This window comes from Coenobita brevimanus, chromosome 65 (genome assembly GCF_032717465.1).
Source record: "Coenobita brevimanus isolate Jiangsu-jjx chromosome 65, ASM3271746v2, whole genome shotgun sequence".
Taxonomy (NCBI): domain Eukaryota; kingdom Metazoa; phylum Arthropoda; class Malacostraca; order Decapoda; family Coenobitidae; genus Coenobita; species Coenobita brevimanus.
Window position 1 is genome coordinate 43,613,668 of NC_137018.1, and position 25,084 is coordinate 43,638,751.

General features: G+C 41.9%; 1 protein-coding gene across 1 annotated transcript in view; it reads right to left on the minus strand.

Moving 5' to 3' along the window:
- LOC145405090 (V-type proton ATPase 16 kDa proteolipid subunit c-like) overlaps positions 1–13,580 on the minus strand; it is a 43,749-nt gene extending 30,169 nt beyond the window's left edge. The window contains exons 1-3 of the mRNA XM_080276604.1: positions 13,433–13,580; positions 2,686–2,878; positions 1,158–1,311 (exon numbers count right to left, since the gene is read on the minus strand). Coding sequence (XP_080132730.1) covers positions 1,158–1,311; positions 2,686–2,878; positions 13,433–13,511 — 426 coding nt within the window. The 5' untranslated portion in view covers positions 13,512–13,580. The remainder of the gene's footprint in view (positions 1–1,157; positions 1,312–2,685; positions 2,879–13,432) is intronic.
- Between the last annotated feature and the right edge of the window lie 11,504 nt (positions 13,581–25,084).

Consider the following 25,084-nt stretch of genomic DNA (forward strand, 5'->3'; position numbering starts at 1 on the left):
CTGGGCAAATTTGGGCTGTCTGGACGTTGCTACTCCTAACCCTGCCCTCGGGTGAGACAGGAGGTCTGATGACAATGATGATATATACACTGTATAAACACACACACATACACACATCCTCTCTCTCCTCCACATCCTGCAGAACACCACATCGGTCTCTGGGTGACCAGTCTCGTGAGGAGCCACAAACAAAGCATTTATTCAGAAAAAGACCCATTTAAACCAAGTTGTATGTTGTTGTGTACAACTGCAGAGCCAAACAATGCTCTATATTTAAAAATTTTTCTGTAAAAGCCACGAAGCCTGGGAAATTACCAAACAGCAAGGTGTTCGGCTTTAATGTCATGGGTGTGGTACCAACTGGGGAAGGCAGTGGCCGAATCAGATGAAACTTGGCCTGCAGTCCTAATGGACCCAGGTTTGAATCCCTGCTAGGGCTGGGAACAGTTTAAGAATTTGAATTTCATTACAACAGACCCACAAACACATCATGAAAATACCCCCCACTAATATCAATACACCAGTCTTGTATGAGATAGCCCTAGCATATATTCAATATGGACGATGGGTGTTCGTGCCGAAACTGGTGACACGTGGAGGCGTATGGACATAGGACTACTGGGCCACGGTTATGGGCTGTGAAGCCTATGCTCAGAGACGAACACATTAAAATAATATATACAGATAGATAGATAGATAGATAAATAGACAGACAGACAGATAGATGGATAGATATACTGTATAGGGGCAAGATGGCTCATTGGATGAGCGCCAGACTTGGGAGCGAAGACTCGTGAATTCACCCCGCACCCGGGTAAGCTGCCATGCCAGGAGAGGTGGTGCTCTCCTCTCACCTAGCTGGTTGCAGTAGCTGTGGCTGACCAAAGGGTCTAAAGTTCAAGTCCACCCAAGGGTCACTGGTAGACATCAGGAAGAACAACCAGTCATAAAGTGCTACATGCTCCAAAACCTCTACCCAGGGGGCAACGCCTTTGCCCTTACCGACAAAAGGGGACACAGTGCAAAACTCAAAAAATGTATTTATATATATATACAAAATCTAAATACAGTATACCTAAAATTGTCAATCATCACTGACAAAATTTTTTCTTAACTTTACAGTTTGGGTTTCCATCACTTCCTACCAATTTTCTTACCTCAGCGAAAATAAGGATTAGGATCATGCCGACAAAGAGGCGAGGTTGCTGGGCAGTTCCCCTCACTCCAGCATCACCAACAATACCAATGGCAAACCCGGCAGCTAGCCCAGACAGTCCCACAGCCAGACCTGCCCCTAGGTGTACGAACCCCCTGGAGAGCATAAAAAAATTTCATTGTACAACTTATATGGCTGGTACCACAGAACATCTAGTCAATTGGCAACTGCCACATGCCTATCTCACCAATCCCTCCCTCTGACAGGTAATAGGATAGAAGGTATATTAATGGCCTCCCAGACTTGTATGAGTGAAGTGCACTGTGAAATAACAAATGCTATACCGGGTACTTTAAAGAGAGTTGTCATACCACCAGTGATTCACTGCCTATGTGAACTGGGTTTGAACATAGGAAACACAACTAGTACAACAGGCAGATCTGGTTTAGAAACAAGAAAGGTAAATATTAAAATGTATGAACATGTTAGACTTGAAGATCTGGAAATGAAGAGCTTTTCCACTGGCATGGTAAATACTGTACTCCATTAGAAAGTTAAGAACATGATAGGGGAAAAAAAAAAAAAAAAGCTAAGTAAGATGGTGTAATAATGACAAGGTGACTGACACAAATTAGCTGACTGTATTTTACCTTGGTCAAAACCTAACAATCCCCTTCATATACGATACTTTTTTCACCCACTCAGGTTTGTAACAAACCATTTTTCTTTCAATGTAAACACCAACCCTTTCCATTCCTCTGAGGTGGTCTTTGGCACTGCCAGCCATTTAGAGACAGAACAGTTCAATTACTGGGGCACAAAAGCATTTGGGCCATAACACATTTAGACTGGTGCACATGGTGCTATCTGTGGCAGCAGTGATATACATAGCAAAAGAGGTTTAACTGATTCAAGTTGTCCCATACAATCTAGATTTTTTTTCCAATGAATACCCTACTCCATTCTTGTAAATAGTGGCAGGATTCCTGTGGAGCATACTGAAGATGGAAACCATGTGCTGTGTGTATGATAACTTGTTTATGCTTATCTTCACTCATGCAAACACTACACATTTCACAACCTGAGTGAGTATTTAATTCAAAGAATATGAAAAGCAAAACCAATTCTTATAGTGATATGTTATCAAGACTTTTTCTTATGTTCAATAATGTTGTCCAATCTTTATTTCATTTTTCCTACGTTCCTCTGAATCTTTACCTTTTCTGAATGTTGGTTAACAGGCCTGTATAAAGTACAGAATTATTATGCCCATGTGGTGTCCCACGCTCCTATTTTTGTATTTTAGCCAAAACTCATTGTAGTTATGTAGGGTATGTAAAAATGGTTTCAGTGCTACTCAAAGCTAATCAGCAGTCTCCCCAGTTTTAAAGTACTGTACCAACTTTCAGGGGGAGAAAAAAAAAAAAATCTACATTTTAGAATACATGTACATCTCACTCTTGTAATGAGGAATGCCTGTACAGTAATATTTTATGACTGAACAATGAAAGACTGTCACAGAAACCTACATGAATAAGGAGTAACCATCTGCTGCAGGGACAAGTTTGCCAGCCAGGAGTACAGACACAACCAGCCCATAGATAGCAATGATACCAGCCATAACCACAGGAATGATGCACTTCATAATCAGCTCGGGCCTCATCACAGACATGGCAGCAATACCCACACCAGACTTTGCTGTACCATATGCTGCACCCATGGCTGGAACAAGATGAGGAAAGACAGTTTTTTAAGGCATGGGTTTCTGTTACCGACGAAGAGAATATAAGCTAAAAACTGTTCATTACTCACAAACATACTACACCACCTGACCAATTTGGCTGAGTACGCAGTAGCCATATTATTATACTGGTGTTTGCAGATTCATGTAGTTATCCTTATCCTAACTGTCATTAAAAATAAAAGGGGTATTGTAGAATGGATTCTGAAATATAAGTAGTTAACCATAAATGAGATGTTCCATGGAAGAAGGGCCAACCAACCAAAGTGCTGAAATTCATCTACTGGGTCATGTTCCCCTGGCCGAGATCACATGGTTTTGTAACTAAAGAAAGGAATCTTTGACCTTTTCGCAAGGTCAAGAGTCCACAGTCTGGACCCCCAGCAATTGCCCCTATTGCAATCTGTTGGCCCAATGCTGAGTGCTCCAATGGGGGAGGACTAAGGGCTATTTGGCAAATACCTCCCTGCCAATGAGGCACTTGGCCTGTTAGTATGACATCTGTTGCTTAATACCTGCCAATTTTATTGCTTAATTTACATATTTAACAGCTACTTGTAACTAGTAGTAAGTGGTAGGTGGGGACACTCACCATCCACTCACTCAAAGTAGTGTTGCTCTTGGGTGACTGCCCTTTCCTCTCTTCCTTCCTTCCTCTTGTCTTTCTTTCCTACATTCTTTCCTCCTCCTCTTGTCTATGGGTGACCCTACACTGAGTGACATGCCAAATGGTTTTCTGTACACCAGGAAACCATTTACTGTACTATGCTGGGTGGCAAGCATATAACCAAATTATGGCGCCTGGTGGTATAGTGGATACTTAAGGCGCTCCAAACAGATTGAGCCTGTGCAGGTTTGTATCCAAGGGATGGTTGAGGTTTACTGCTCATGTAATGCCACTCAGGGATGAGTGAGGCTGGTCAAGACCAACTTGCCTAGCCCCAAGTTCCTACACTCCTCACTGGGCAACAAAGAATTTGATGATAAACAGAACAGCTATAATGATGTCCCCAAAATGGCACTTTCTATTTCTGGAAATCTTCTTTACTAAGAATTTTGGGGGGAAGGAAGGGGGAGACCAAGTTCTGTAATTTCATAATTTTCAAAATGGCATGAGGTTTGGCTTTGCAATGTACAAAAACAGGCGCACCCACTGAAACAGCTTCAGTTTATTGCACTGTAAATACAGCAGTTATGATCTTGCTTGTCAATACATTTACTACTTATAATAAGAAAGCCTATTAATTTGCCAATTTTTTGGGTGGGTTCAACATTGAAAACTGGAACAGTCATTAGATAATAACTTTCAAATATTTCAACAAGTTTTTCTCCAAACCTTGTTTATGACTGGTTGGCTCTTTTTCCAAGGAATGCTTCATATGCTACACTATGTTTAAAGTCCATAATGAAATTGGCATCACATCCCTTCATTCATTTAAAATTCTTTGCTTTACCTTACAGGCAAGCCACCCATACATGTACTGCATATTATCATGTTTATGGAAAAAAAGAAAAAAACAAATCATCATGGCATCTCCATAATTCATCCAACCGTCATCATTTCTTCTGCCAGTTAATTCGTGCATTTAACCCCTAAAAGCCTAATCGCATCAACTGATGCGATGAGAGTTTTATGCCAAAATGCCTAATCACATCAATTGAGCAGGGCCTGTAAAAAACTGCAGAGCCCTTCCTCCGCCTCAATTATGATGTACATGGCTTCAGGCCAATAAGAATTTAACCCATGACGTGGCGTGAGGGGGGGATCGGACCGACCCAGGTGGTGAGGGGCCACCCCCCCTCTGGGCCATGTCGGCGCCACCCTCTACCCCACTCCCTCCTTGTCCCCCATCACCCTCCCACCTCTGCACCTCTCCTCCCACCAACACCTGTGTCCCTTCCCATCCACTCTCACCCCTCCTCCCACCCTGCTAACCTTGTGTTCCCCCTGAGCCCCACCCCATCCCTCCCTCCTTGTCCCTCACTATCCTCCCACCCCCTATAGACACTGGAGAGGTATCAGGCCGCCAAGATATTACAGAACATGCTGAAATGCTTTCTTTTCAGGCGAAAAGTTGGTTCTTTTTCCACCCCCGTACCTATAGGCCTACTCCCCACAGCCCAGTAATCTCCCCACACCTACATACACCTGTTTTCATGGTTGGTGTGACAAAACACTTTGAAATGACCTATTTCAAAAATAAAAATAGGTAGTTATCAAAATTTTCAAGTTTTCGAGGGGTAACTATTATAAACTTTTTTAAACTTTGACACGCAATTGTGCAGTAACCATTAGAACTACGGGGGTGCAGATTGTGTTGTCAAGTGTGTAAATTCTTCCTCTTTAGCCAAAACACAATCAATTTGCCCTTGGTGAAAGTCGCCAAAACACCCCCGAATTGCAGTTGTGTGAGGTACCCTGCCTGAAATAATTGCAACTTTAGGGGTTAACCGACTGTGGCTTTTATCCCCCCCCCCCACCATCACATGGGGGTGCTAACACAGAGACTACAGTAGATGTGGTGATACTGTACACCCTGGGTAAACCTAAGCCTCAGGGGCCACCCAGGAGCCAAATAACCTCAAATTTTTAGCACTTCACCATGGGGAAGGAGAATGGTCCAACCCTGGCAGGTGCTGCCTTTAAGAAAGGGGCACCAGTTCCCTACGCCATGTGCTGTACTGTACATATACTGTACTGTACCTCCTGGACAGCCCTACCGAAGTACTGTAGTTGCTTACCTGTGATAGATGGATCTGTTCAGCCAGGCAGGCTGAGGTTATGTAACAACACCAGACAGTACTGGTGTACGGTATGTGTATTTGATTCATTTGATTTTGATCTCCATTTTCACTGCAAACCGCCAAACTGCACAGTATCATCTCCCAACTAAAGATAACAGGGGACCTATGGGGAACTGGGGGTTTTCTTCACAAAGGCCAAATAACTGACAGAGCACTCACCACAAATGCCAGCCATTCCTGGAGAAATTTGAAATCAGTGGAAGAAACCATTCTGTCACACAACAAGATGGCCTAACAGTGGTTCTGGATGGTTGTAAAATGAAATCAAAATCACTGATCCACTCCAACCCCTCTCCCTTCCTGGCATTCATATTGCTGTTCATCCTTTCCTCATTCTTGCTAATACTGTACATGAAGGAATTTGTCCATTTATCCATCTAGCCATGGCAAGATGCCATAATCCAGTAAGAGGAGGCCATTTGTCTTTGTGCTACTGCGTTATGGGAAGTGACACTAACCCTCCCCCAACCCACTTGTTGACCCGCAGGGAACAAGTATAGGTTGGTTATATGGTTATCATCCAAGTACTGTACTACTGTTAACCCTTTCACATACTAAGGCTTCAAAGGCTTTATTGGCGAGTGTGATTCATTATTTTTCATGTTTTAAAAATGCTACCATAAAGTACAACCATTTAGCTTCAAAATGAGCCCTAAATGAGATCATCAAGATGACAGATAAAGTTGCTATACGCATTTCAAGTAAAACATTGTTGTGGGAGCGCTGAAACTAAAATTTTTTTCCAGTTTCATTTTTCAGCAGTATTATTACTCCTCATTCATTCATTCATTGCCAGACGCCATGTATCCCAAACGGGGTGGTCAAGGGCTTAGAGTTAATTGTTTTACAGGGAGGGGCACTAATCCTCCACCAACCCCACTTGACACGTAGGGATGCCAACAGCATCTGGTGTTCCAAGGCGGTCTCCTAATACAATAAATTATACATTACTGGAATTGAAATCTATTCAGCTATGTTATGGAGCAAAAAATATTATTCAACTGTATCTTGAACATTTTTTGGCAGAATTTTTATTTTTTTAAAGTAAAATTTGTGCATGTCAGCTAAATTCTACTCTACATTTTTTTGCATTTTATTTTGTGTATATTGCTTTTTTTTTCTTAACATAGTACAATAAAGTACAATTACAAGCTTTAAAATGAGATCAAATTGAGCTCTCAACAATGAATAGTAACTTTGCTACAAACGGTAGTAATAAAACATCTATACGCAACTGTTTGCACAGCACTTCAGTTAAAGTCATGCGCCACAACAATTTTTTACAAGCACCTCTGACATGAAAGGGTTAATATGCATCTGCGATAATACTGCATAAAAGTTAGTACAGTACAATGAGAAAGAACTGGCAACTGACGAGAGGAAATCTCCATATTCCATTTTTCTATTAATGCACAAACTGTTCCTTTATCTCCTCAATTTCCATGCCTCAGTATGAAGAAAATATGCAACTGAACCAGTAGCAACGTTGGGTCTGGTTAGTACTTGGATGGGTGACCGCCTGGGAACACCAGATGCTGTTGGCATCCCTACGTGTCAAGTGGGGTTGGTGGAGGATTAGTGCCCCTCCCTGTAAAACAATTAACTCTAAGCCATTGGCCACCCCGTCTGGGATACATGGCGTCTGGCAATGAATGAATGAATGAACCAGTAGGTTTTATAAATAGGTCAAGATTATGAATGAAAGATGTGGTTTTCTCAGACAGGTGTACCCATTGGTTGTATACCACCCATTAATGATCCTGCAATCAGAAGTGAGGTTAAAACAAAAGGATGTGACTTTCTTGCATTGGTTAGGTCTGAAGATCTTGAAAATCGGTCGTTCAACCAAAGTTATTTTATACACTAAGGTCCTGAATTCTACATGAAGTAGCTACATACTGTATACAGTACATATTTCTTTATCCCATCTTTTTCCCTGACCTTGAAAACCTTTCCTACTTTGTGCAAAGCTTATCACTATCACTGTAGGAAAAGTCATACACTCCTACATACCTGAAAGCCATTTAAAACAGGAACAAATATCAAACTTGAAAAAAAGCTCTGTAAATTTTTACCTTCAAACCAAACCCTCTTTGAAGATTAAGATTTATTTTCCTAAGGTCTGTTGTGTGATGCAATAATTTCTGACATCTTTTTCTGCCAGAATAAGATATCAGCCTAACTAACTTACTGTCTTTGCACAGGGCTGGAGTGGCAGCCTCTATCCTAACTAACATTATAAGAAAAGGCTTTTTTTTTTTTTTTCCCCTTGCATGTCTGATGTTAAAGGTAAAAAATAAATTAAATTAGAAATATGCTGAGTCACACCATATATTAAATTTCCAATTGGAATGAAATGCTGACAGGACCCTCTGACAAATTAACTCTCCTCCTCTTACTGACTCCCTTCAACCTCTGTCTCTTCACCGCACTGTTGCATCTTTATCTCTTTTCTATCGCTACTTTAATGGTCACTGCTCCTCTGAACTGTCTGCTTGCATTCCTCCACCTCCACGATGGGCGCGTAGCACCCGTCTGGCAGTAAACTCTCATCCCTTTTCTGTCCAACTCTCTAATGCAAGAGTTAACCGTTACTCCCAGTCTTTCATTTATGCATCAGGTCAGCTCTGGAACTGTCTCCCTCCGTCTGTAATTCCTGCTACCTATGATCTCCAGTCTTTCAAATGCAGTGTGTCCAGGCATCTCGAAATGATCGGATCTTGAATTTGGCTCTCTATTGTATTTTGTTGTTCTCTTGGAGGGAACTGTTACTGCGGGCTCATGGCCTTTGGTTCCTTCTTCCTCGCATAAAAAAAAAAAAAAAAACTGCAGGACAGCTCCCATTAATATATTATGAAAGTTTTGACTTTCGTAACTGTAAAACATTTATGAGACTCTCCGAAAATATTGTTTATGTTACTAACGATTGTAATACAGTAATTCATTTATAACATCCAAATTCTGCAAGAATAACGCGTAACTCACGAGCAGACAGTTAGGTTTGTTGACATCCATGGTGATGTCCTACAAAGAGCAATGGAATGATTCAGACCTGAAATTCATTCGTCCCCAAATCACTCACGTTTGTTGGGTTAAATTAAGTTAGGTTTAACTCAATTAGGTTAGATTAAGGTAGGTCATACGGTGTAATTAGGTTTGGTTAGTAGGGACGAACAATTAGTGACAGACTGACTGGGGAGCTGAATCAACTAAAAGTCCACCGTAGCAGGAGACTGCTTGTCTTGACGTGTGTATAAAAATATGGTTTTATAGCCATTACCTTAAAAATTACACATTTCCTCATTTTTTTTAAAGCCATCACAGTGATAATTACATTACAGTTTACCGACAAAATATCTATCTATCTATCTATTGCCAGACGCCTCAATCCCGTTTGGGGTGGCCACAAACAAATCGCCTCTAAGTCACCCTGTCCCCCGCCATTTCACTGCCCTGCTCCCAACTCACACACCCCTCTCTCATATACCTCTCCACCCTATCCCTCCATCTCATCCTCAGCCTCCCCCTCCCTCTTCCCCCATCCACCTCACTCACATACACTCTCTTCGTCAGTCTTTCACCCTCCATGCATAGAAGCCCTCCTGCAGTTTGACCAAATCCTTTGTTAATCTTTATGGATGTGTGAATATAGTATTACGTAAACAGGGTTCCATAGTTGTCCTTCATTCTACGTATATCTTAGATTTAACGGAATATGAAGTGTTTTAATCTAAGTGCCAAGTGTTATTTTGCTAACTCATAACATTTTAATGAATGTCTCCTGTCTAATGTACTGTATATGAAGATCTGCTTTATGATCGCACCTACCATTGCCACCCCACAGCCTTATGATGATTACTAAACACTCCATCGTTACTGAATGCTCTTAATGCACTACACAAGGTCTGTTCAGAAAGTATCTGACTTTAGGCCCTAAAAAAAGAAACAGCTAACCGGTCGAGCTAGGACACTAACCTTCCTCAAAGTAGGCCCCTTTTGATTTGACACGTAGCCCAACATTCTTTCTACTGCCTGAAAGACTTTTCATAGTTGGTTTTAGGTACTGTGTCTCCTCCAGGTGCTTCATTGCATTCGTTACGAACACTTCTCTCATCTCAAACTGGGAACCCTTCAACCGAGTTTTGAGCTTGGGGAATAACCAAAAGTCGCACAGAGTCATGTCTGGTGAGTTGGGAGCCGGCCACACCTGCAGGATGTTGTGCTTGGCCAAAAATACCTGAATTGGTTGAGAAGAATGAGCAGAGGCATTGTCATAGCGCAGCTTTCAATTTGCCACTTTCCGAAGGTCTGGTCTCTTCCGGCAAACAATGTCACGAAGATGACGGATAATGTCGAGATGGTAATGTTTATTGACAGTCTAACCTTCTGGTGTGTATTCATGATGCACAACACCATGGTAGTAAAGAAATACTGTAAACGTAAGAATGCATTTCAACTTACTGTGGACCTGTCGTGCTTTTTTTGGCCAAGGCAACCCTGCATGCTTCCACTAGGATGACTGTGCTTTGGTTTCTGGGTCATACCCATACACCTGTCTCACCTCCACTGATAACAGCCTTCAGAAAGTCTGGATTGCATTTTGCACACTCCAGCATGTCTTGAGCAACATTCATCCAAGAGACGAGATCATGACGAATGCGACAAAGCACCAGTGGGAGATAACGAAAACCGACTTTGAAAAATGTTTCAGGCAGTGGAAAGGTAATAAACCGAACTGAAACTTAACAAATTAATCACACTGTCCCAGTAGAGATTCGATATCAGGCCCTCACACTTCTCAGGCATGCACATTACCACTGAGCCAATGAGAGGATCCCCACTTTGCCTCTAAACAATGTGGACTTTTATATATCCCATTACATCACTCTTTTCTCCCCATGGTGATTAATTTGGTCAGTTTCGAATACACATGGTAGCATAACACTGGAGGCGCTGCAGACCGCACCCGACAGCTCATCCCCATGATGTAAGGACTAGTATGCTGCCAAATAATGAAGACATCATTGACCTCAAAGCCTTGCCTCACATCCCACGCCGCTGCCAACCAATATAATGACCGAAATGAAACTTAACAAATTAACCACACTGCTCTACCTGAGATTTGATCTCAGGCCCTCGTGCTTCTTAGGCGCGCACATTACCGCTAAGCCAAAGAGAGGATCCCTGCTTTGCCTCTAAGCAGCACAGGCTTTTATAGACCCCATTACAGAAAGAACGCTGGGTTATGTCAAGACTAAAGGGGCCTAATTTGTGGGAAATTTGTATCATAGCTCAACAGGTTAGCTGTTTATTTTATTAGTCTAAGGTCGGATACTTTCTGAACAGACCTCGTACAATTTTTGGCACATTTTTACCTACTATAATGCACATTTTACCTTGCAAGCTGTGAGGTAAGTTACAGTCATTAGGGGTCTGGGGGGGTGAAGTTCCCAGTTAACTGCTATTTATGGTTTTAAAATCATGTACACGAGTTTGTTTGGTGTACTGTATTGACGAGTCGAGTTACCAGGATCAGCAGTAAACACACTGCTGGGGGCATCGTCGACTTTAATATCACAAATACACCCACCGCAAATTGACTTAGGACCTACACAGAATTGCTATGGGAGAGTTGTCTGTCTTTGATTTGTGTTTCCACCTCTACCAAGTGAATTCTGGGGGGCAAGAAGTAACTGGCAACTCCTCTGCTGTTGATGGGAGGTGGTGAAACACTCAGCACGTCAGTGCTTGCCCAGGAGCGAGAGTGGAAGTATGTGTTCCCATTGCTCCGAGCTTGCACCTCCCTCTTTTTTCATGTGCATTATTGTTTGCCCAGTTATTTTCCTAGAGTCGAGTTGTCATGCCTGAAAAGTACTGCTCAAGGGATGTGCATGGAGGCAGGATAATGTCCCTATCAACACGATTTGTGAACGTACTGGACGCGCAAAGTCGACCGTCATGAAGATTTTTGCTGCAACAAGCGGCCTGCTGCCTGATGTTGTACCAGAGCACAAGCATGGCAGTGGAAAGAAGAGGACGACTTCCAGAGGTACACATACACTTCTGAAGAAGGAAGTAATCAAGAATCCTTGACTGACAGCACCAGAATTGAAGATAATGCATCCCTAGCTGTTACAAGACGTCTCAATTCGAACTATCCAACACCACTTCCAGAAGGAGCTAGGTTTGCCAAGCCGCACTGCAGCCAAGAAACCACTTCTCACTAACCGTATGAAGAAGCAGCACATTCAGTTTGCCAAGAAGTATGCACACTAAGCATTGGATGAGTGGAGAAAAGTTATGTTTTCCGATGAAAGCACATTTCAAGTGTTCCAGGTGCATTCTGCCAAGGTTCGTTGCCCTGCCTCCCGTAGTCGATATGACCCTGCTTACAGAGTGCCGACTGTTAAGCATCCACAATCAGTAATGGTATGGGGGTGTTTCTCAGGTGAAATGGGAAGGGGAGGCCTCTACTTTCTTCCTAAAAACTTGATGATGAATGGTGGCTGGTACATCATTTGTTAAACTTTTTTGCTATTCATGGGTGTTACTTTTTCATGCACAATTCAGCTCCATGTCACAAGTCAAGAAAGGTGACAAAATGGCTTCAGGATAATCAGATTGAGGTCCTCGACTGGCCTGGCAACAGTCTGGATCTAAATCTGATAGAAAACTACTCGGCAAAGATGAAGAAAATCATAGCAGAGAAGAAGACACCCAATCTGGACAATCCCAAGACTGAACTGACAAAATGTTTGGTGCAAAGAAATGACCTTATATTACTTTAGAGATCTAAGTGATTCCATGCCAAAATGCATCCAACTGGTCCTGAAAAACAAGGGAAACATCTTTCATGTTAATGAATTGCGTTTTATGAACAAACAGTTATATACTATGATTTCTGTATTTTTAATACCTTGTGGGGGGAGGTCCTAAGTCAGTTTGTGGTAGCTACTGTATATGTTTTTTCTTCAATGTTAAAAATCAAACATTAAATCACCTGTGATGTATCTAGTACAGTAACAATTATTTTCCTTAAGAATGTGGGTTTATAAGAAAACAGCTTGAATTGGTGCAACACATTTTGTTTTACCAAAAACTGTTTCTTATTTACAGTGAATTGGACCTGAAGCTACAAGTTTATCAAGAATTACTCCATAAAATGAAAAGCAAAACAAACAGCAGTGTAGCTGGGTTTACATAACTGTTGTATGTGCCATACTGATACAAGGGTGACGGTACTGGCTGAGTATCAATTGTTGCATATTACTGCTACAGATAACAATCAAGTTTATGAAATCCAGAAAAAATTATGTTGTACAGTAATGGATAGGCAGGTGTATGGGTTAATGACTCACCAAGCAGTGCCAATTAAGAACCTGTAAGGCCATGACAATACGAGCTCCCTTTGTTTCACCTACACATTTTTGCTGCGGTTACTTTGATGACGAAATAATGAAAAAGGGAACCACGCAAATTCCATTTACAACCTACACAATCCGAACTTAAGCAGTATGGTGTGCACTTACAACTGATGCCTTTACCAGTACACAACACTGACCTCTAATTAGCAAGCTACCTTATCAATGTGTCATATGCAAACGTTTCTAATGTGATTAAATATTCTTATTCATAACCAAACAATTCAGACTGATAAAACCAGGTTCTGTAATCGATACCTAGGAAATCTTGAAACCTCAACCACAATCAATTCATTATTTGGTACATACCACTGAATACTATAGATGCCGTGGCTCCCATGGCACCAAAGAATGGTGCATACATAGGGTTATCAACTTCATCACCCATTTTTGTTGAAGTTTAGAGCAAATTCACAACACAACTTTCAGCTTCCGACCCCTGCGACGTCTCCGGCGTAATGGCAGCAGCTGGTGGATCTCGTGATAGTGCCCCAGTCTTCCCCCTTATGACTGGCCCTGATAGTCAGGCACTCAACATTTGGACCAATCGCAAGCCAGCTTGCTTACCGTTTGGGAACCCTGATATCAATGTTTCAAAACTTCTCTCTGGTTGGTTTATTCTGGCCAATCGGAGGGCAAGGTACAAATGATGATACGAAATCATATGATCGATTTAAAAGCATGGAAGTTCTTTACAGACTGAAATAATATTTTTATAATATTGCGATAGAATTAAAGCAAAATAATATTACCAATGTTCAAATGATGCGCGGTTATGTAAAATTTTGCATTTTTGCTGATACTCAAATGGCAATTTACTCCATTTATTTTTGTTCCTTGCAGTATACCGACACAGCATGGTAGAATGAATGCATTTCTAGTATAATTGTGAAGAAGGATACTTGCAGAGTAGCCATATAAGCTATAATACTTTTCATCGTGCAATGTAACCAACGGTAAACTCAAACTCAATACGGAAGAAGGTAAATATTACAAGATTGACCCAGACTCCTTGCAGAAATTTCTAATCAGAGTAGGGGAAGGGGGGTAAACCAGTGAGAATAATGTACTACCGTAGAACTGAATCATATGAATCAGATAATAAACGAAACTGCAAATGAAGTCCTCAAAAAGACTTATACAAGGAAGGAAAGGAATGGTAGAAGTGAGCCGCCATGAATGAGCAAAGAAATATGGGAGGGAACAAAGAAAAGAGTATAATAAGAAGAAACCCTGCAAATACTTAGGTTAGTGGTAGGTGGTGGCTACCATCATCCACTCAATTGATGTAGTGCTGCCTACTTCTTCCTTAGCCTTTATCATTCTTTTTCTGTGCCTGCCCTCCTCTCTTCCTATTTCTCCCATCTTTCCTGTCAAAGCAGTGAGAAGTTAAAATATGAAAGTACAGTAGATATTGCATGAGGAAAATGCAATTGATATTGTTACTAAAAGTGGCAAAAAAAAAAAAAAAAATGATGGGTTTTCAAAACTTAAGATATGCAGGTGCCAGGGTGGATTCATGATAAAAGTTTATCACTGTTGTAAAACAATATATATATATATATATATATATATATATATATATATATATATATATATATATATATATATATATATATATATATATTCTGTGCCTGCCCACTTCTCTTCCTATTTCTCCCATCTTTCCTGTCACTTGTTATTGCTTTTCTTTACAGGTGGCTTTACATTGAGTGACAAGCCAAATGGTTTCTGTAAGCCAAGAAACCATTTACAGTGCTGGGTGGTAACCATATAACCAAACCACAGGTGAAGAGAGAAACCTGTACTGTACACAGGAAAAATCTATCTATCTATCTATAGCCCGACGCCCTAATCCCGCAAAGGGTGGCCGCAGACAAAACGCCTCCAAGTCGCTCAGTCACCCACCATTTGACTACCCTCCCCCCAACTCACCCCCCCCCTCCTTCATATACCTCTCAACTCCATCCCTCCACCTCATCCTCGGTCTACCTCTCCCTCTCCCTCCCTCCACCTCATCCTCGGTCTACCTTTCCCTCTCCCTCCCTCCACCTCACCTACATACACCCTCTTAGTCAGTCTTTCATTCTCCATTCTCTTCACATGTCCAAACCACCTCAGTGTATTTCTCCTAATTTTCTCAACCACATCCACATCCACCCCACAGCGTTCCTTCGCTTCTTCATTCGTCAACCTGTCCCTCCACGTCACTCCACATGCTCCTCTCAAGTAACTTATTTCCACTGCTCTCACTCTTGACTTGTTCCCCTCTTGCAAGGTCCATGCCTTGCTTCCATACGTCAGGGTAGGGAAAAATCATCTGATAAATTACCAGTAGGCCGTTCTTAGTTGGTGGAGCGATTTATCTGGTTAATCCCAATAACGAACGAGACTCTGGCCTATTAACTAGTCGACAGATCTCCATTAATTGGTGTCCAGTTCGCAACTTCTTCTTAGAGGGATAAGTGACAATTCTAGCTTCACGAGATTGAGCAATAACAGGTCTGTGATGCCCTTAGATGTTCTGGCCCGCACGCGTGCTACATTGAAGGGATCAGCGTGTTTTCCCCCTCCGAGAGGAGCGGGTAACCCGTTCAAACCCCTTCATGATAGGGATTGGGGCTTGCAATTGTTTCCCATGAACAAGGAATTCCCAGTAAGCACAAGTCATCAGCTTGCGTTGATTACGTCCCTACCCTTTGTACACACCACCCGTCACTACTACCGCTTGAATGATTTAGTGAGGACTTTGGACTGGCACCCTTAGATGCCTTGCTTCCCTTCACTGGGAGTGGGTGCACGAGATTGAGCAGTAATAGACAGTGCTGGGTGATACCCATATAGCCAAACCATACGTGCTCCCTACGTGTCAAATGGGTTGGTGGAGGATTTGTACCCCTCCCTGTAAAACAGATAACTCAGAGTTCATGGCAGAGGGAAAGGTGGAAATTCTTACCCAACCGCTGGTGACAACAGGATTCTCCTGCTTGTCCGTCCTCTAAGCCATGAAACCATGTACAATGCAGGGTGCTATCCATATATCGAAACCGTACATGCTCCGTACATGTCAAGTGGGGTTGGTGGAGGATAAGTGTCCCTCCCTGTAAAATAGTTAACTCTAAGCCCTTGGCCACCCCGTTTGGGATACATGGCATCTGACAATGAATGAATGAATGAAAATGCTGGGAATCGAACCCGGGACTCTCAGGTGAGAGCCAGGCAGCATACCACTACACCACGACCAGGTAAAAGTTAACACGTTGTCACAATCTTGTAACCAACATCCCTCCGCCCCCACTGTGGGCATCAAGAGGATGAGTTAACCCCCTGGCACTCGAGCAAGTAGATGCTTTCAATGATACATCAATAAAATAACCCCCCGGGGGTAGGGGGGTTTTCAAGAATACTCCCCCAGTATCCCTGCTTGTCGTAAAAGGCGACTAAAAGGGTTGGCGGAAGGTTAGTGCCCCTCCCCGGAAAACAACTAACTAAAAAAACAAACAAGAAGCCTCGGACAAGGACTGACCAAACGTTGACGACCCAGGACCGGACAAAGGACTTGGTAATGAGTGCATGGAATGTAAGAGGAGCGAATGATGAGGTGAAAGAGAGAGAGATTGTCCAGGTGCTTGAGGGTGCGAAAGTGGATGTATGTGGAATAACTGAAACAAAATGGAGAGGAGAAAGTGTGAGAGAATGGGAGTATGGATGGGGTATATGTGCGGGAGTAGGTGAGAATGAGAGGGCAAAGGAAGGAGTATGTATAGTTGTGAGTAAAAGATGGAAGAGGAGCATAAGACAGTATGGATCAGTTGGGTCAAGGATTGTGTGGGTAAAGTTGAAAGTTGGAATACAAATGTGGGCGATTGTGTGTGTGTATGCACCAACGCAAGATCGTGCTAGAAGAGTGAGAGAAGAGTTCTGGACAAATATGGAAGTGTGCATAGAAAAGTTTGGAAGGAATGAGAGAGTGTTTTTGATTGGTGATATGAATGGTAGAGTTGGGAATGTGAAGGTGGATGGAATGGTTGGTGAGTGGGGTGTGCCTGCTGAGGTAGATGAGAATGGGAGTGCGTTAGTGGACATTTGTGCTGGGAGGGGGTTGGTGATAGCCAATACCCTCTTCAGGCATAAAATGATCCACAGGTATACATGGCGAGTGATGAGAAGGGTGGGTGGTGAACTGAATGAAAGGAAGGCAATGATTGATTTTGTGTGTGTGGATGAAAGGATGCGAAGATGTGTAAAGGATGCAAGAGTGTATAGAGGTTGGGGGAGTGGACTTTCTGACCACTACTTGGTAGTGGCCAGAATTAGAATGCAAGTAAGATGGAGGAATAGAAGAAGGGAAAGACAAGAGGAAGGAGTAGTTGCAAGGAGAGTGGAAAGGTTACAAGAGGATGAGAAAAAGGCAGAGTATAAGAGAGAAGTGGAGGAACGATTGGGCAAATATGAATTGGAGCAGATGGGAGACGTGGAAGGTGTGTGTAAGATATTTACAGAAGAAATATGTGCAGCATGTGATGTGGTGTGTGGAAGGAAGAGAAGACGGAGGGGGGTGCAAGGAACAGCGTGGTGGACTGAAGAGGTGAAACAGGCTGTGGCACAAAAGAAGAAAGCATACACTGAATGGATGAGAAATAGGGGCGTGGAAGAAGTTGAGAGGCGGAAGAGAGAGTTATATGTGGAAAGAAAGAGAGAAGTGAAAAGATTAGTAAGAGAGAGTAAGAAGAGAGTGGATGAGGAATTTGGAAGGAATTTGAGTGTAAAGTGGAGGGACTGTAAGAAAATGTTCTGGAGAGAAGTGAAAAGAGTAAGACAGGGTGGAAGTGAAGTTTGCAGGGGAGTGAAAGCTAAAAATGGTAGATTACTAGTGGAGAAGGGAGAAAAAGTGAACAGATGGAGAGAACACTTTAAGGAATTGTTGAACGTAGAGGATGGAAGTAATGCGAGTACAAGTGGCTGGGGAATGGCTGGGAGAAGGAGGGAGGTGAGAAGACAGGAAGAAATCAGTAGAATAGAAATTGTGGAAGCAATGAAGAAAGTTAAATCGGGGAAAGCCCCAGGAATTGATGGAGTGCATGGTGAAATGCTGAAGCATGGGGGAGAGATAGTAGTAGAATGGATGTGGAAGATGTGCAGATTGGCCTGGGAGGAAGGTAGAGTCCCGGAGGATTGGAAGTCAGGTATAATTATTCGCTTGTACAAAGGAAAAGGGGAAAAAGAAGTGTGTGGTAATCATAGGGGCATTTGTCTTCTTAGTATAATAGGAAAAGTGTATGGTAGGATACTTATAGACAGAGTTAGAGAAAGAACAGAGAAATTAGTTGGAGAAGAACAGGGAGGCTTTAGGAAGGGAAGAGGTTGTGTAGATCAGATATTCATTCTTAGATCTTTAGTGGAAAAGTTTCTAGAGAAGGGAAAGAAATTGTATGCAGCTTTCATGGATTTGGAGAAAGCATATGACAGGGTGGATAGACAAGGATTGTGGAAAGTGTTAAGAATATATGGAGTAGATGGGAAGTTGTTGAATGCTGTGAAGAGTATGTACGATGGTGCGAAGGCTGCAGTGCGTGTGGATGGTGAACTAAGTGAATTTTTCTCTTTGAAAGTTGGGTTGAAACAGGGATGTGTCATGTCTCCATGGTTGTTCAATCTGTACATGGATGGGGTAATAAAAGAGGTACAAGGTAGGGTAGTGGATGTTGGAGTGGCCCTGGTGAGAGAGGATAGTGTTTGGAAACTCCCTGTACTGTTGTTTGCAGATGATACTGTGTTGTTGAGTGAAGATGAAGGGGAGCTGCAAGGCTTGGTGGATGAGTTTGAGAGAGTGTGTAAGAAACGAAATCTAAAGGTGAATGTAGGGAAGAGTAAAGTGATGGTCTTTGAGAGAGGTGGAGTTAGTGAATGTACAGCGAGGTTGGATGGTGAGGAATTGGAAAATGTGAGTACGTTTAAGTACTTGGGTAGTGTGATGAGTAAGGATGGAAGTTTGGAGGGTGAAGTGCTTGAAAGGGTACAGCAGGGAAGAAAGGTTGCTGGTTCTTTGAAAGCAGTGATAAGAAACAGGGAAGTGAGCATGGATGTGAAAAAGTTACTACATGACAGTATTGTGATACCAACTCTAACGTACGGAAGTGAAGCTTGGACATTGTTGGAAGGACACAAGTCAAGAGTGAGAGCAGTGGAAATGAGTTATTTAAGAGGAGCCTGTGGAGTCACATGGAGAGACAGGCTGATGAGTGAGGATATAAAGGAGCGTTGTGGTGTGGATGTGGATGTGATAGGAAGCGTTATGAGGAACACACTGAGGTGGTTTGGCCATGTGGAGAGGATGGAGGGTGAAAAACTGACGAAGAGAGTGTATGTGAGTGAGGTGGAGGGGGGAAGAGGGAAGGGGAGGCTGAGGATGAGATGGAGGGTTGGGGTGGAGAGGTATATGAGAGAAGGGGGTGTGAGTTGGGAGCAGGGCAGTGAAATGGCGGGGGACAGGGTGACTTGGAGGCGATTTGTTTGTGGCCACCCCAAATGGGATTGAGGCACCTGGCAATAGATAGATAGATAGACAAGAAATTTTTACTTATATACCCCCAAGGATTATAAGTTGTGTACATTATTTTGTTACAAAATTTCAATCACAAACTTTTATCATAAATACTTATTTCTATAACCTATATTTTTAGTTTCTGGAATACCACTGATCTATCCTTGAAAGCACCAAATTGTTGGGGCAGTGACTATCTCCTCAGGAAGGGAATTCTAGGCATTAACTACTCTTACTCTGAAAGAATTTGTTCTGATTTGTGTTGTCCAGTGACCTCTCTTTTTCAGCTTACATGTGGTCGATCTGGTACTGCCTTCACTATATTCAAAGAAAACATTACGGTCCAAGCTTTCTATCCCTTTCAGGATTTTATAAGTTTCTATTATTTCTCCTCGGTGTCTTCTTTGTTCCAGTGTTATCAGCCCCAATCATTCACATCATTCTTCATACTCAAGGTCTTGTAGCTCAGGTACAAGTTTGGTCATTCTTTGTTGTACTTTTGCCAATTCCTGAATGTCCCTTTTATAATAAGGTGACCAGCTTTGCACTGCACACTCTAAATGAGGTCTTACTAAGGAAAAATACAAGGTTCTGCACATATCTAAATTCATACTGTATTAGGAAAATTTCTTCTATTAAGACCAACCATTCTGTTGCCTTTTGCTGACACCTTTGCTACTTGTTGAGCTGGGTTAAGATCCGATGACATTAACACTCTGAGGTCTTTTTCTACATCAGCAGACTTGAGTTCTTCTGCCTTTAATTCATAAACAAATTTAGGATTTCTATGCCCTACATGCATAGTTACACATTTCCCAGCATTTAACTCTAAGAACCAAACTTTACTCCACTCCTGAAGTCTACCCAAGCCTCTTTGCATAGACTGGGGGCACGGTAGCTCAGTGGTAGAGCATCGAGCTCGGAGCCGGGGGGTCGTGAGTTCGAGCCGCGCCAGGATCTGCCGTGCCGGGAGGGGTAGCGCTCTCCTGTAACCTAACGGAGCTATATGGCCTTAGTTGCCTAGCTCAGGGAATTCATTTCTCCATTTCTTTGCATAGACTGAATATCCTTGAAAGGATTAATCTCTCTGAAAATCTTGGCATCATCAGCAAACAGAAGTGATGAGCACTCTAACTCCTGAACTAAGTCATTTATAAAAACCAAAAACAAAACCGGACCAAGTACGGATCCCTGTGGTACACCTGAAGTTACCTGTAATGTATCTGATCTAACACCTCCGATTTCCACAAACTGCAATCTATCTGATAGGAATCCTTTAATCCATTTCAAAAGCTTTCCTCCCACTCCATGGGCCTCAAGTTTAATCAGTAGTCTTGTATGAGGTACTGTATCAAATGCTTTTCTGCAGTCTGTATAATTAACATCAACTGGTATTTGTTGATCCACTGCTGCTGTCAAGGATTCCATGTAAACCAAAAGATTAGTTACTGTACTTCTCCTTTCTCTAAAACCATGCTGTGTATCACTAATTAGATTATTTTCCTCCAGGTGGTTCATCAACTTAGACCTAATCATAATTTCACACAGTTTACACATAACACAAGTCAATGATACTGGCCTGTGTAAATTTAATGGTTCTAATTTATCACCTTATAAACTGGATACACTTTTGCAGTTTTCCAGAGTACTGGCACCTCTCCTGTGCTAAGTGATTTATTAATAATCATTGGAATAGGTAGTGCCAACTCCTTGTGACACTCTGCTAACAGTTTTGGATGAATACCATCAGGTCCCATCGCTTTGCTCACATTTACCTCCTTCAAAAGCTTCTCCACCATTTCAGCAGTAACAACAATGTTAATAATCTTGGGACCATTATAGGCAATATCAAATTTAGGTATGTCTAGCAGAGACTCTTTCACAAACACTTTAAAATACTATATTAAATTCATTTGCAGTTTCAAAATCAGATTCTGTCATTTGGTCATTACTGTTCTTCACTCTAAACATCTTGTCTTTCAGACTTGTCTTTCTCCTTATATAGCTCCAAAAGTGTTTTGGGTTTTCCCTAATGTCTTCACACAGCCTCTTACTGAATGCATTTTTAGCTTGTTGTACAACACGCACTGTTTTACTTCTCTCTTGTCTATATTTCGCAGCTCTCATTCTTGTTTTTCTTGCTTTGAACCTCTTCCATGCTTTGTTCTTAGCATTTATTTGGATCTTCACTTCTTTTGTTAACTACTTTCGTTTAGGCTTAAACATACCGTTCACCTTTGGGATAAATTTGTCTATTAAGTTATGTAATGTCTTTACCAACAATTCATTCATTTCATTTGCAGATTTTTCAACAAATTTCTCATGCCAGTCCATTTCCAACAGTTTCTTTCTCATCATTCATTCATTCATTGCCAGACGCCATGTATCCCAAACGGGGTGGCCAAGGGCTTAGAGTTAATTGTTCTCATATTTTCATAATTTCTTTTATGAAAACTAAATTTGAATGTCTATCACTTAACTGTACAACAGCTCTATCTACATTAAAGTCAAAAGAAATTGTTGCATGATGACTTTTTCCTAAAGGAGTGCATAGTTTAATATTTTCTACATCATTACCATTTCTAGAAAAAATGAGATCAAGCCTGGAGGAATTATCACAGTCTATATTATGAGTATAACCAGGAATGTGTTGATACAAGAAGCAGCCATTTATAGTGTCCAAAAATTTACATGCATCAATTACATGTTGACCACCACTTAATACAGTATTTGACTCCCAACGCACTTCATTATAATTAATCACCACAAATCAATACTTGTGGATCCTTACTGTATACATCACTTAAATCTGATTAAATCACAAAGGAGATCATTCATTTCTTTTGAAGATGCTGGAGACAGGTGTATTGTACGAATCAACACTTTCTTACCTTGCAATATCACCTCACACCACGTTGCGTCATTATCTATCTATCTATCTATCTATTGCCAGACGCCTCAATCCCGTTTGGGGTGGCCACAAACAAATCGCCTCCACATTGCCCTGTCCCCCACCATTTCACTGCTCTGCTCCCAACTTACACACCCCCTCTCTCATATATCTCTCCACCCCATCCCTCCATCTCATCCTCAGCCTCCCCCTCACTCTCCCCCTTCCACCTCACTCACATACACTCTCTTCCTCAGTCTTTCATGCTCCATCCTCTCCACATGGCCAAACCACCTCAGTGTATTCTTCCTAATGCTTCCTATCACATCCACATCCACACCACAATGCTCCTTTATATCCTCATTTGTCAGCCTGTCTCTCCATGTGACTCCACAGGTTCCTCTTAAATAACTCATTTCCACTGCTCTCACTCTAGACTTGTGTCCTTCCAACAACGTCCAAGCTTCACTTCCATACGTTAGAGTTGGTATCACAATACTGTCATGTAGTAATTTTTTCACTTTCATGCTCACTTCACTGTTTCTTATCATTGCTTTCAAGGAACCAGCAACCTTCCTTCCCTGCTGTACCCTTTCAAGCACTTCACCCTCCAAACTTCCATCCTTACTCATCACACTACCCAAGTACTTAAAAGTACTCACATTTTCCAATTCCACACAGTCCAACCTCGCTGTACATTTACTGACTTCACCTCTCTCGAAGACCATCACTGTACTCTTCCCTACATTCACCTTTAGATTCCATTTCTTACACACTCTCCCAAACTCATCCACCAAGCCTTGCAGCTCCCCTTTGTCTTCACTCAACAACACAGTATCATCCGCAAACAACAGTACAGGGAATTTTCAAACACTATCCTCTCTCACCAGGGCCACTCCAACATCCACTACCCTACCTTGTACCTCTTTTATTACTCCATCCATGTACAGATTGAACAACCATGGAGACATGACACATCCCTGTTTCAACCTAACCTTCAAAGAGAAAAATTCACTCAGTTCACCATCCACACACACTGCGCCTTAGCACCATCATACATACTCTTCACAGCATTCAACAACTTCCCATCTACTCCATATATTCTTAATACTTTCCACAATCCTTGTCTATCCACCCTGTCATATGCTTTCTCCAAATCCATGAAAGCCGCATACAACTTCTTTCCCTTCTCTAGAAACTTTTCCACTAAAGATCTAAGAATGAATATCTGATCTACACAACCTCTTCCCTTCCTAAAGCCTCCCTGTTCTTCTCCAACTAATTCCTCTGTTCTTTCTCTAACTCTGTCAATAAGTATCCTACCATACACATTTCCTATTATACTAAAAAGACAAATGCCCCTATGATTACCACACACTTCTTTTTCCTCTTTTACTTATCTATATATACTGTGTGTATATATATATATATATATATATATATATATATACAGTAATCCCTCCACCATCCGATGTAATAGAGCCAAAGGCACGTGCAGAAAGTGGTCCTGTCCGGAAAGTGGGTCTCTGACTGCTGGACTGGTACTTATGTCCCTAACCCAGCCTAACTTTGAAAGCCACCTAAATAACTCCCTACCGGACATGAATAACACTTATTTTTAAACTTATTTAAGACCCTATTCACACCAATAATGGACATAAAGGATGAAATACATGAAAAGGAACCAAAGAATGAGGAATTAGAAGTGACTGTACCTCAGCCAGGGTACTTATAGCACTTCTGTGGCCATTTACCCCCGCTAATACCAATATACCAGTCCTGTATGAGACAGCCCTAGCATGTATTCAATATGGACGGTGGGTGTTAGCGCCGAAGTGGTGACATGTAGAGGTGTATGGTATGTGGGAGGACTGCTGGGCCTTGATAGCAGGCTGTGAAGCCTATGCCTAGAGTCGAACACACACACACACACACACACACACACACACACACAAAAAACCTACATTGCGGGCATGTTTACCGATGTTTTGCGTGTGCCGCGGGGTTATTCGGGCTCCGACAGACTCTCAAAAAATATTTGCCAAAAATCAGTTATTAGTCCTAGAATATTAAAATTACATATGCTTATGGCACATACCTTCAGCTTTCTCCTGGAATGTTTGTTGAGCCTTCGTCAGTTACCGTAGGACTTGTGGAGACCTCTGAAGTTGGGTAACGAAGTCTCCACTTTACACTTCCCGACAACCTGCAATACGATTACTACAGCCAGATATTAACACTATAAACACTACTCTATGATTTTCAAGTAGTTTGGGATCCATACTCCAATAAAGAAAACACTGTGAAAGCAATGAAAATTATGAGCGCGTCTGACCGCCGCACTTGCGCTAGTTCGCTCTTGGTACTCTATCATTTATTATTCATAAAACCCCTCACACTTTATATTTCTATTACTATATAACACTTATATATATCTACAGTCTTTATCCATAAGTTTCCTTCAGTAGTATTAGTTTATTGTCACTGTAGGGATTCAATTTCTTTCAGTAAAATACGTAGCATTCAC